This window comes from Centruroides sculpturatus, unplaced genomic scaffold (genome assembly GCF_000671375.1).
Source record: "Centruroides sculpturatus isolate CEXI.00-Female unplaced genomic scaffold, Cexi_2.0 scaffold550, whole genome shotgun sequence".
Taxonomy (NCBI): Eukaryota; Metazoa; Arthropoda; class Arachnida; order Scorpiones; family Buthidae; genus Centruroides; species Centruroides sculpturatus.
The window spans coordinates 35,606-50,431 of NW_019384886.1; the positions used below are offsets into that span (position 1 = coordinate 35,606).

General features: G+C 28.0%; 1 protein-coding gene across 1 annotated transcript in view; it reads left to right on the forward strand.

Moving 5' to 3' along the window:
- Positions 1–14,826, forward strand: part of LOC111631109 (GATA zinc finger domain-containing protein 14-like) — a 50,801-nt gene that overhangs the window by 34,989 nt on the left and 986 nt on the right. Inside the window, exons 9-12 of the mRNA XM_023375307.1 lie at positions 6,146–6,826; positions 6,858–8,265; positions 8,340–8,497; positions 13,659–13,859. Coding sequence (XP_023231075.1) covers positions 6,146–6,826; positions 6,858–8,265; positions 8,340–8,497; positions 13,659–13,859 — 2,448 coding nt within the window. The remainder of the gene's footprint in view (positions 1–6,145; positions 6,827–6,857; positions 8,266–8,339; positions 8,498–13,658; positions 13,860–14,826) is intronic.

Consider the following 14,826-nt stretch of genomic DNA (forward strand, 5'->3'; position numbering starts at 1 on the left):
TTAAAAAATAGTTTATTAAATATAAATATATATTATTTATATATTTATACTATTTAACAATAAAGCCCTTATTCACTAACATTTTTGAATGATAAAAATATTTTAAATTTTGTTGTTGTTAATAATTATTAAAAGCAAACTTTAGTTAAAATTACCATAATTAAACTAAATACCATATGTTTCAGGTTGTACACTGCTGCATATAACCTGCAGCATATGGTTATATGCAGCAGTGTATAATCTCTATAGAAAATTAATACAAAAATAAAAATGTCACATAGACTATGTTACCATATATCCTAAGCCTCTGAGGCTGAGGTTAAAAATAAATCAATTAACTCATACACATGTAAATTTTCGACTATAAATTCGACTATCTTCTATTATCAGGACTTATTATACTGGTTTTACAGATAATATTACAAAGATTAACAGAAAACAATTTTTATTTTATTTCGTATACCTGGACACATACACAATTTTGCGTTTCGGACATATTCGTCCCTCCTCAGCAGGTATTTAAATATGTTCTATAAAACAATAAAATTTTTATTAAAATTTACATTTTAAAAATTTCCGACAAAATTATTTAATGAAATTCTTNTGTCTTTAATTAAAATTTATATTTGTATAAATTTATTGTTGTTAATTAATTCAATGAATCTGTGGGAGCTACAATTTGTCAGGAGTAAGAAGATATATACTAAGAAGAGATAGTTCCAATCTTTGTTTTAAATTGCAATTATGCTCTCCCAACAGTTTTTCTTTCATCTAAGCTTACTAACAGATCTTTAAAAACTAATCTTTAAAAATTATGAAAAATCCTTTATACATTACATAATTCATCTGTTGTCAATTCTAACATATGTACTGTACAGTACTGTACATTTTCTATAGCAAATAAGAGGGGAATGATCAACTCTCAGATTTGTGTCATTAAATATCATAGAGTTTACATGCAGCTTTCTTAGTAAAATCAACAATTACTTTATTTACTACAATTGTTTATTTATACTCTATATCTGTTGTGGCAATCATTCCTGCCAGGAGCCACATTACCAACCCAAATTTGTCTCAACCTCAGTTAGCTTTTCAAACATCAAATATGTTACAGATATTGTCCATGATAAAATCTTATTTTGTTTAATTTTTTTGAGTTTACTTAAATGTTTGTAGTTTGTCCAATAAAAGGTGAACTTTTCATGATCATATCTGATGAGTAGCAAGTCTTGTTGAGGAGACATGTTTAATAATTGTAATGCTTGTAGGCTATAAACTCTTGCTTTTTTCATCACTATAATGTGAAATTTGACCGTATAATGTTTCATTTTCTCTACACACAATAGCATTTTGATAATGAAATTGACTCTAAAAATGTTACTATTTTGATTTTTAAATTCTACACTGTAAAAATCATTTTACATTAATTAAAGTAACAATCATATATAATGTTAAATGTTTCTAAACAGTAACTGGATGAAGTGGAATTTCATTATCCTATTGGGAGTTTCATTATCCAAGATAATGCCTTTTAACCTGTGTATGAGTTAATTAAATTGCCTCAATGTCCTTTTTTCCTTATTAATATGTAAATTTTCGACTATAAATTCGACTATCTTCTATTATCAGAACTTATTATACTGGTTTTACACATAATATTACAAAGATTAATAGAAAACAATTTTTATTTTATTTCGTATACCTGGCAGGTATACGAAATAAAATAAAAATTGTTTTCTATTAATCTTTGTAATATTATGTGTAAAACCAGTATAATAAGTTCTGATAATAGAAGATAGTCGAATTTATAGTCGAAAATTTACATATTAATAAGGAAAAAAGGACATTGAGGCAATTTAATTAACTCATACACAGGTTAAAAGGCATTATCTTGGATAATGAAACTCCCAATAGGATAATGAAATTCCACTTCATCCAGTTACTGTTTAGAAACATTTAACATTATATATGATTGTTACTTTAATTAATGTAAAATGATTTTTACAGTGTAGAATTTAAAAAAAAATAGTAACATTTTTAGAGTCAATTTCATTATCAAAATGCTATTGTGTGTAGAGAAAATGAAACATTATACGGTCAAATTTCACATTATAGTGATGAAAAAAGCAAGAGTTTATAGCCTACAAGCATTACAATTATTAAACATGTCTCCTCAACAAGACTTGCTACTCATCAGATATGATCATGAAAAGTTCACCTTTTATTGGACAAACTACAAACATTTAAGTAAACTCAAAAAAATTAAACAAAATAAGATTTTATCATGGACAATATCTGTAACATATTTGATGTTTGAAAAGCTAACTGAGGTTGAGACAAATTTGGGTTGGTAATGTGGCTCCTGGCAGGAATGATTGCCACAACAGATATAGAGTATAAATAAACAATTGTAGTAAATAAAGTAATTGTTGATTTTACTAAGAAAGCTGCATGTAAACTCTATGATATTTAATGACACAAATCTGAGAGTTGATCATTCCCCTCTTATTTGCTATAGAAAATGTACAGTACTGTACAGTACATATGTTAGAATTGACAACAGATGAATTATGTAATGTATAAAGGATTTTTCATAATTTTTAAAGATTAGTTTTTAAAGATCTGTTAGTAAGCTTAGATGAAAGAAAAACTGTTGGGAGAGCATAATTGCAATTTAAAACAAAGATTGGAACTATCTCTTCTTAGTATATATCTTCTTACTCCTGACAAATTGTAGCTCCCACAGATTCATTGAATTAATTAACAACAATAAATTTATACAAATATAAATTTTAATTAAAGACAAAATCAACAATTTTGCTTTTCATTTAGAATAAGTTTCTTTTGAGTAGGACATTGGAAGTGGTATCCCCTAGTCCTTAGTTTGTTCTTGACTTCAATGTTCAAATTTCCTTAGAGATGAAAACATGTCTTTCCTCTTTAAAAGATGGATCCCAACTCCACTTCAATTACAGTAGAGCTTCGATTATCCAAATCAATTGGGGACTGGGGTTGTTCGGAAAATCAATTTTTTGGATAACCAATTATGTACGAAAAAATACATTATTAATATAGTATATTAGTATATCCCAATTATGGTATATTAATATATCCCATGTTTAAATTTTTCTCCGTTGCGTGTCACTTCGCATTGAATTTTCGTCGATATTAAGCCTAACGAAAATTTTTATAATAATAATCGTGGTTATTGTATTGTCAAAAATTATTTCTTTATTTTGTACAAACAAAATAAATATATTGAAAAATATAAAAACAAAAAAATTACGCTTTAGAAGTTAATCTAGTATCAAAAATATTCAATTCGGCATGACACAGTCTGACTGGAACGCTTTCGGTTAACCGATGTTTCAGTTGACTGACATTCAGATAATCGACACTCTAATGTATCTTCATGTGCTTCCTGCTTCTTTTTTGAACTATGTATACAACCAATGATTTTAAACAAAATTTTGAATTTAAAGTGTAATAACAATGTTTCAAATTTTCTGAATTCATCAAGCAACACATTACCATATACAATCCCAACAAAAATCAACAGCTAAGCTAACCCACAGCCTTGCTGTGGGTTAGCTTAGCTGTTACCTGCTTTTAAAACTGACTTTAAGAAAACCACAGAAAAGATGTGGGTTATTTACAGGAAATTATGGTAATTACTTCTGTGTGAGCTGTGTAATCTATATTAATTATATTATTCTTCCAAATGTCTTTTAAATTTCAAATTTAGAGTTTATATATAACATTCAATCGAAAGTCATGGCAATGACTGTGCCAAGTAAAAAAGTAACTGACTGATAGATACAAGAATTAGTGTTGCCAATTTTTTGGGTTAATTTCTCTGCCCTAGTATATAGTAATTCTGATAAACTCTTTCAAAAGATAATAGTTTTCTTAGGTAGTGTGCAAAATTTCAGGTTTTTCCATAAAAGGGTTGCTAAAATACAAGCAATTGAAAAGTGAAAAAATTGCCAAATAAGTGGGGTTTTTTCTTCTTTCTTTAGAAAATACTACTGGGTGTAGAAAGCTCATCTTTTAAACCAAAACCTCTCTCATTATCACTGAGGTGTTCCCGAACCTTCCCAGTCAATAGATCAAAGTTCACAGGGGTAACCCCATAAAGCTGTTTTACTTTTATTGCTTAATTTTATGCTTATAAGGATAACATTGCATGGGAACAAATGATTTTTATTCAAAATGTTATCCAGAATAACAAAAGCTCAAATTTATGCCAATTAAAACTTTTTATAACTATTTTACTAAACAGTGTATTGAAAACATTCAACCAGACCAACTGTACATCATCATCTTAGGACTTGACATTATAATGCAATCATTAACCAAAAAACAATTGATATCCAAACAAAAGCATCTGAGATGTAACTTTGAAGTGCCAAGCTTTACCAAACAAAAACTTCTAAGAAAAAAATTTTACGTCATTTAAATTATGCCAAGCTTTACCAAACAAAAACTTCTAAGAAAAAAATTTTATGTCATTTAAATTATTATAATTTTTTACTTAGCACAATTTTTTTAATCTCAGATGTTCGGTTATGTATTTANCAAATAAAAACTCCCAAGAAAAATTTTGAGTGTCATCTAAATTGTCATAAGTTTTTACTTAGCACAATTTTTTTTTTTTTTACATTTCAATGACACACAGGATTTGTTTGAGACTTGCTTAATGAATCATTTTCATGTAAACCACATAGTATTCATAGTATTGTATTACTGTTAAATTATTATAATTTTTTACTTAGCACAATTTTTTTAATCTCAGATGTTCGGTTATGTATTTACTCAAATCTTGCTAAATAATTTCTTTTTAAGAATAACTAATTTAAATGTTTAATTTATGCATTATTACTTGCAAGATCAAGAGATAAAACTATGGAGTGGAACTTTAGGTAAAAGCATATTTTTCCCAAGTTTCCCTTGTTGAAAGTAGTTTAAAAAAGTAAAGTTTTGGTCCAAGTCCTGTTTTAGTTGATATAAAAGCATACTTAACTAATTTTAGGCTAATAAGCATATTTTATTATTTTCTTACATTTTTTGCATATTTTTTTATTTCACATGTCAATAGCATAATAGTTCATCAGCAATCAATTACAATCTATTTCTATCATGCCTGATGCAGCCAAGTCTTAACAATACATCTAAACTAATTAAAATTTCAATCAGTAATTTATATATATAATTTATTTACATTTATTATAAATTAATTATGAACTATTTGACATCTTTTTACATCAAAATAACCTGACTGCATTTATCAACAATAAATGGATCAAAAATTTGAAGCCAAATTTTAAATCAATTGGTGAATAATAAATAAAACTTCTACAAGCCAGTTTTAATGCTTAAATACATAAAATTAATGCAAAATTATCAATATAATTATAAAATCAAAGAATTATAATTGAAACATTTTCAATTTATGATTTAACTATTTTTTAATGTTTAGCAATAAATTTAAATTTTGGGTTGGTAACATTAGAATTGTAAGTTAGTGTAAAGTTCAGCCTTTGTCTTGGGAGGTTTTATGATTTTTGGTTTATTTATACCATTTTTTTTGAGCTGGTGGTGATACAAGCCAGTGATGAGAAAAAAACTGTCAACAATTCTCAATATAAACTGTAAAACTGTATCTGTTGCTTTAATTGAAATTACTGTGGATCTACATAGTAGAGTAATTACATATAATGTAATGAACAGATATCAAATAAATGTACATACATTATATAGTGCAGTGTTTTAATTCCTTTACATGTTTCTATTGTATTTGAATGGGAATATTAAAAAGCATATTTTGCCAACTTTAATGGAATATTACGGTGCATATTCTGTAGGTTCATATGACCTAAACTTTGTATCTTTAATTGGGGGGGGACAATTTAAATTTTCAATTAATTTGATCATTAATAAATTCAATATTTAAAATATTTTTGCAAAATTTATAAATATATAAGGAATATTCTAAAAATAATAAGAATAAAGAAAATAAAAATAATTCTCTTTAATAAGTAAACCAAAACAAAATTCAGCTTTTCTGGATTTTGCTTATTTATTTATTTGAGTTAACAGTTCACTTAGATTTCTTAAATTAAAATTTTGCATATTTATTTTATAGAAAGGAAGAAGTGCTGAATATTATTTAAGTGAGAAGGAAGATGAGAAATCTCCTCGAACACCAATATTATCAGAGAACAATAAATTGGTAACTAATGAAGAATCTACAACTGAAATAAATACAAATGATGCAAAAGAAAATAATTTGTCAGAAGAGACAGTATTAGTTAGTAATACTGATATTTCTACTTCGGGACAAAATGATGCTACAGAGAAGGAAAATAATTCAGACTCAAAAGAAATGCCAAAACCAAAAACCATTGAAGAAACTAAAACAGAATCAGTTAATGAAAACGAAACAAATGAAACTTCAGTAGAAGAAAACAATTTGCAGATTACAGAACAAGACAATAAAAACATTGAAGATAATCAGAAGAAAGAGAAAAACATTTTAAATATTGAACCAGAAGAAAAGATAAATAACTCAGATAAAGTAGCTACTGATGATAAAAAATCAGAAAATGTAGTAACTACAGATTGTTCAGAACCAAAACTTCAGCAAGATGAAAATCAAAATACAAATTCAATTCCTGAAGAAGTGCCAAATTCTCATAACAATCAAGAAAATGCAGGTATAGAAAAACAGGATGAAAAAAATGAAGAAGAAAGCAATCCACAGGAAGATGGAAAAGATGAAGAAGAGAGCAATCCACGGGAAGATGGAAAAGATGAAGAAGTGAGCAATCCACGAAAAGATGAAGAAGAGAGCAATACACAGGAAAATGAAAAAAATGAAGAAGAGCAATCCACGGGAAGATGGAAAAGATGAAGAAGTGAGCAATCCACAGGAAGATGGAAAAGATGAAGAAGAGAGCAATACACAGGAAAATGAAAAAAATGAAGAAGAGAACACTCCACAGGAAGATGTAAAAAATGAAGACAGCATTCCACAGGAAGATGTAAAAAATGAAGAGAGCAATCCGCAGGAAGATGAAAAAGAGAACATTCTACACAATGAAAAAAATGAAGAACGTACTCCACAGAAGGATGAAAAAAATGAAATTTCTGAAGATGAAATGAACTCGACAAATAATCCAGAAAAAAAAACTGAATCTGATCAGGAAGAATCAAAATTTATACATGCAGAAAATACAAATACTGAAAATAAAAAAGAAGAATTAGAAATTACCAGAAGTGATGATCTTGGTACCAACAGTAAAATAAATGAAACTGTTACATTAAATTCAGCAGAGGAGACTGCTGATTCAGTAAACAGAACTGAAGATAATAATAATATTCCTGAAAATATAGAAAGTACTGAACAAAACACTGTAGAAAATTCAAATGTTAATAAACAAATTGAATCCAAACCAGATGATAAAAATAATACAGAAAATCATGAAAACTGTACAAATGAAATAGATAAGGAAAGAGAAGAAATAGATGATGATAAAACAGAAAATAATGTAAATCCAGAAGTTACAAAATCTGAAGAAAACAACAATGAAAATGATCAAACAGAAGATTTTTCAGAAAACATTGAACAAGAAGGTGATAAATCTAAAGAAATACAACCCAATACAGGAAATGTCGAAAAGCAAGAAACAAATGCAGAAATAAATGATTTAAAAGAAAATGATAAAAATAGCATCAATGATCAAGAATCTATAAAAATGAATAATGATGACAGTATAATAGAAAATGAAAAACAGACAAATTCTTCAGAAAATGATGATATAAAAATTGATAACTCCAATAATGCTGTTTTAACAAAACAAGTGAGCAATGATGAAGCTGGTGACCAAAATGACAGTGAAGAAAAACTTGACATCAACAACACAAATAATGAACTGACAAATATAAATTTGGAAACTGTACCAGTTGAAGAAAATGACAAGTCAAATACTATAAATGAATCATTAAATTTGGAATCAAATGAAGAGTTTAAAAATGATAAAGAAGAAATTATTAATAATTCAAATTCAAATGTCAAAGCATCAGTGGAAAATTTAAAATCTAAAGTGGAAAGTAGGAATCATGTGGATGTCGAAAGTAATCAAAACAATAGCCAAACAGCAAATACAAACTATTCATATGAAAATAAAAATTCTTCTTCTAGTAGAATTAAAACCAATTCGGGAATAAAGAACAGAAATACAGGAAGTAGAAACTCTTCTCAGAGTAAGTTTATATTAAATGATATAATAAATTGTATTTGTAAGTAATTATATTATACTATTTAAATTATTTTACAGAAGATTATCTGGATGATTTAATAGAACAGTGGATTAAAGAAGGTGATTTGTTACGATTAGAGCATGTTGTCTTAGCAGGTCAGGGAGATAGGTTAATTGAAAAAACTTCAGATGATAAACAAGTTCAAGATTTTTTAGATTTAGTACCCATTTATACAGTAAGCTGTTTTATAAAATTTAATGTTTTATATTTTAAATTCTAATAGCTATTTTGTCTGATGTATTATTTTTAACAATAGTGTTTAATTAATTAATTAATGTACCTTTTACATAATTTTATGTACGATTTAAGAATTTTAGGATGTTTACTTCCCATGGGTTAAAGTTTTGTCTATTTTTACTGTGAAAAATCCTCATTAACTCATTATCTTAAGAAAAAATATCTAAACAAATTGGTTATATCTGTTAGTTTAATACATAGTGTGTCCAAAACTTAAGGACAAACACAATTACTTTGAATGATAGCTAGAAAAAATCTTGATGACAAGCCTTCCATGCTGTGGTACTGCATCACAGTTCAAGGTGAAAATGCTCCATTCTGTTAGGTCTCTTGTTCATATGAAATATATCTACCTTTGTAATACAAAGATGGACACAAGTTGTTGTATAATTTGTTTCTTGTTTGGATGACTATGTAATTTTCTATTGGCTATTAATATGCCTTAAACCCAAACTTATCATAATGACCACAAATGACTTTAAGGTGACTGTTTTTTTTATTGACTCCAATATGCATTTCGGACATATAAATTCATCCCTCTTCAGTTGGGTACAATATTATATAAATTATTAAGCTAAAAATTCCACATCCTTTTTTTTTTATAAAACAGATTATTTTATCTGTTTTATAAAATAGCTTTGTAAATCTGTTTTAAAAAAGGATGTGGAATTTTTAGCTGTTAACTTAATACTATATAATATTGTACTCAATTAAAGAGATACAAATTTATATGTTCGAAATGCAAATTGGAGTCAATAAAAAAAAACAGTCACCTTAAAGTCATTTGTGGTCATTATGATAAGTTTATATTAATAGCCAATAGAAAATTAACACAGGTTGATGTGTATTACCCTGTGTTAGATATTGAATAATTCAGTTCCTGCCATATTTGTTTGCATTCACCTACAGTTCTAACACATCAATGAGATATTCTGAAATACATTTCACAAAAAATGATGTGTAATATAATTTCATTCCTTTGCATAGTTTATTAGATTTTAAACTATAGAAATTGTCAGAACATGTCTTTTATGCTTGGTATTTATATCTTATTAGTTGCTATGTAAGATTTCTGAAAAGTTATTGTGCAATGAGAAATTTATAATGACAGTAAAGTTATGCTTATGAGACCTGTAAGTTGTACTAGATCCCACATTTCCACTTTGCAGTAGATAGCATTATTGTTTGCTCATAGACATTCTGGTTTGTGGACTACAGTTTTTGACGACTTCTTTGCTAATTGTAAAATCTTATGTAGAATCTGGCCCTGATTTTTCCAGCATTTGCTTTAGGAGAAAAGCAATATTTTGTACATAAAACTTCACTTAAACCTTTTCCACTGCAAAGGAACTTTTCAGATATCCTGTAGATCCATTCTATTATTTAATACAATAGACTGTTTATTACTTTCAGACTTTCCTAATCCAATAACAATAAGTAGAGCAAGTAAATATGACTACAGTTAGAGTCAATGAAAGCAGAATTTTCACTAACATTAAAAGGATATGTTAAAACAATTAAAAAAAACAATGTATAATTTTAAGACTAATTAATTAATATATAATTCAGTAAAAAATAATGACATACATCAAATTGTTATTGGATGTGTATTTTAAAACTGTCTTTCCATGTTAAGTTCTTAAACTAAGAAAATATAAAAAGAAAGTAAAAACATTAATTGACTTTAAAGTTAATACCACACTGAATGTGGTATTAATTGTTAATACTACACTCAGTGTTTTTTTACTTTCTTTTTATGTGATATTTGGCATGAGGTTTAAGCTGTATTCTGTTACAAGAAAATATAATATCAACTCACTCAAACATATATATTCTTCCCAAAAGTACTTTCCTTAACATCAAAACTTTGGGTGACAATTATCATCATCAAAGTCTGATAATGATAATTTTAGTTATTAAAAGTACATATTAAAACAACTACTTGTTCTTTCAACTACTCAAACTGGGTATACATAAATAACAATTACACATAGAACCACTATTCAGCAAGAAAATACAAAATTACATTAAAGCAAATTTTTTGTCCATGTTGAACTGTCATCATCAGGCTAACATTAAAAGTGCTCAGCAAGTAAACACATAAATTAAAACACCTTAATTTGTTGCTGAGAAATATATTTTAAAAACAAACGTTTTCAACCTGATTAACAGGCCATCCTCAGGTCTAAAAAAAACGAAAATGGAACAGATACGTTCCATGTATAGAATATAAATATTTAAATCAAAATTTAGAACAAAAATTTTTTTAAATATACAAGNATTTTAAACACAAACGTTTTCAACCTGATTAACAGGCCATCCTCAGGTCTAAAAAAACGAAAATGGAACAAATACGTTCCATGTATAGAATATAAATATTTAAATCAAAATTTAGAACAAAAATTTTTAAAAATATACAAAAGAAACGGAAGAAAATATAAAAATAACACAAAATAAACTAAAAAATAAAAAATATATAATAAATATAATAAATCTTCCAATAAACTAATTCTAGCTTGAGTTTTCAGTGAACTTTTTAATCATGTATTTCCACGCCGATGACAGGCTCTCAGCATCCCTCACATTTAAACATCCCTCACGTAGCCTACTCCTATATATTTCAATCTTCTCCGCCATCATTATACATCATCAGGCTAACTGACCTTCAGTTTGAATGGAATTGTTAAAACAAACAATTTGAACAGAAAAGTTGCTAAGAGGGGTGATGTAAGAGAAAGGGGAGGAGAAGGTTGTAAGAGTAAACTTCATATAGACTCCTTCCCCTTGGATGGAAGTTGATCTATCTTTAAAGTTGATAGAAATTACAAAGCCACGAGAAAAAATGTGGCTAATTGTTCTAAACATCTAAGCCATTCTTTGCAGGAGGTGCTGTATAGGAAGCTTGCTTGGTCGAAATGTACATCAATGTTGGAGTTGGTGTCAAAGGTTGCTAATGCTGTGTTGGCAAGCTCTTTCATGATTAAAGTCCAATGTTCTTTGAGATGGATATTTAAAGGTTGCCCTGTAGCACTCAAGTATTCTAAGTAATCCATAACAGGGATAGTAAATACACCAGGTTGGAGGCACATATCTGGATGGTATTTAGCACTGCACAGGAGGGTGAAAACTGAAGGACTTCTGAAAGCTAATTGGAAGTTATTATTTCTGGCAATATCCTTGTACAGGATAGCCAGTCTTCTGTTGTATGTAGCAGTTTTGTATACTTGCCAACATAGCATTAGCAACCTTTGACATTGACCCCAACATTGATGTGCATTTCGACCAAACAGGCCTCCTACATAGCACCTCCCACAAAAAATGACTTTTAGAATAAAAGTCTACATGTCTAAAAGTTGATAGCTGCATTTTTTTTCTCATGGCTTTGTAAATTTCTAATTGATCTAAATATCTAAGGCATTCTTTATGGGAGGACTGCTTGGCCGAAATATACATCAATGTTGGGGTTGGTGACAAGGTTGCTAATGCTGTGTTGACAAGTCCTTTCATAATGGAAGTCTGATGTTCTTTGAGACAAGTATTTAAAGGTTGTCCTATAGCACCCACATATTCTAAGTTGTGCTTTCTCATTCAGCATGTGAACAGTAATCACCTATTCTGAGTGACTTTTCTCTTTGAACAGTTTGTTTTAACAGCTGCATTCAAACTATGAAGGTCAGTTAGTCTGACAATGTCAGTTCAACATGGATGAAAATGTTTGCTTTCATGTAGTTTTGTATTTTTTTTTGTTGGATATAGATTCTATGCATAGTGCTTATTTACAAATCATATATTCATTACAAGTTCAAGTTATTTAAAAATTATTAACATAAAACACATTTTAAAATTTCAATATGTAACCAATTCAAACACCGTTATTTTCTAAGAATTATCACATCCACAGACTCCAAAAATACTAGCCAATCAACAACTTTATTTTACCCAGATGCATTTTGGAAACTACAATATTTCTCTCTTCAGTGGAACTTCTTTCATACAGGCTAAACAAGACACAAGAAAAAAAAACCCACTGAGGAAAATATTGTAATTTCCAAAATGTATCTGGGTAAAATAAAGTTTTGATTGGCCAGTATTTTTTAAATCTGTGGATGTGATAATTTCTAGAAAATAACAGCATTTGAAACAGTTACATATTAAAATTTAAAAAAAACAGAATAGAAGCAGAAGGATAAACCATAGTTCAAAATACACATCAGTTAATTTCTCTGCTATCAACTTTAAATTGCTGGCATTATACAAGTTGTTGTTAAACTATTGTGTTGTGAGTAAACAATTAACATTTAACATTTCAAACATTAGTTAAGTCTGATAACAATAGCTAATAAAGATTACATGTTATCAGTCACAATTGAGGCAAACTATCACAAAAAGAGAGTTTTAAAAGGCAAAGATAACAATAACCAAAATTTTTATAATGTTAATAACTCGTACGTTTTGGGATCTGCTAATTTTGATAACATTATCTGTGATTATAATAAGCAGAGTCTAGTGTAATAAAATACAATTTACTAATAAAAACAAATTCCTTATGAATTATCTGTTGATATCAAAGATTATCATCAATATCACATTTGATTTTAACTCCACGACATCTGTCTTGGAGTTAAAATCAAATGTGGTGCTCTGGAAAACATTTTATCACCATCCCAATTTTCTTTGTTTGACATCATATTGAAAATAACTTTTTTCAAAACATCCCAGAAGCTGAAATAATCACCTAGCACTATAACACTTCTTCTAGCAGTTATTTTCTTAATAATACTAACAGTTTAATAATTTTTTTCATCCACTTATCAAATCAAGCCTTAAAAGATTATAATGTGCTTTAGGAAAACTTCCAAAAAATGCATTTATTCCAATCTACTGCATGCAGAATACAGATTTTCCATCTTTCATATGATGTTATAAAATAATTCCAAATACAAAATTAAGAAATAGAAATTTAATGTATTACTATTATTGTTTCTACATGTAATTAGATATGAATTTTTAAAATTCTTAATTCTAATTCTTTGATATTTTATACATTTAAATTTAACATAAATCTGTTTAGTTATAGTGTCAAATCAATATATTTTTAGGCTAAAATTCGTGCAATACATGAAGCTGTCATACGAGGAAATCTTCGAGAAGTAAGAGCTGTCCTGACAAGAAAAAGATTCGCCTTAAGTAGAGATCATGTCGGTGCTAGTCCGTTACATCTTGCAGTTTTACACAGACATGCAGATATTGTACAGTATATTATATCACATTTCCCAGAAACAATGGATGGTCCTGATAATGTAAGCAAGTATTATGCAAATTTAAATAAAACATTTTTAAGATCAAATATATTATACTGAAAATTAAAAAGACCTTCACTAACAAGGAGAAGGCCAGATGTTCCTTCTTCAATTTGAACAAAACTTGGTAAGTGCATAGCCCTAAACACAAACAACTCCTTGTCCAAATAATAGGACTCACTTCTCAGATATTTTCAAAAAACAGGCCTCTTAAAATTGTGTGTTTAGCTAATAAGTTGTTGAAAGTTTTACTTCTGTTTGCAATGACAATAGCAGAGTCAATTCCTTATCTCAAATTTTTTTCTTGTTCCCATAAGATTTGAGATAGAAAGGTTCAACTGTATATATATAAAGTCAATTGATGAGAACTGGATTAATATTCAAATAAAATACCAACACCAATATCCAGGAAAGTTTGAAATTTTATATCACTCTTCTTCAAATTCCAAAATAGAATGAAAAGTTTAAGATGTATAATTAAGTCAAAAACATTTGTCAACAACCACATGAACGATTAAACTCTTGCTGGTATTAAAATAAGATTTTGGTGAATCAATTAAATAATCCAGTATGCAGAAGCAGTTGGTGAACACAATATAATTTATTGATCATACTTTACTGTTTTACAATTGCACTTTCACTGATTACACCATTAACATTCTGTTTATAGTTTCAAAACTTAGGATCAAATTTATCCTGCAATTTATTTTTCCCCACAGACATCACTTTCATGAGTTCCAAATATTTCTGTCACATGTATGATACTGAGTGAACTTATTTGAATTCAACATAAAAAATACTGTTATGTTCTTATTTTTTCTGTATTATGTAATGTTTTAAGTGATATACTAATACATAGAGTTTAAATTACTTAAAATGTAACTGTAGTTAATTTTCTCTTAAGTACTAGTAATCTGCAAATATATTTGGATTCTACTTGACCTAGTATCATTTTTCCATAAGAGAA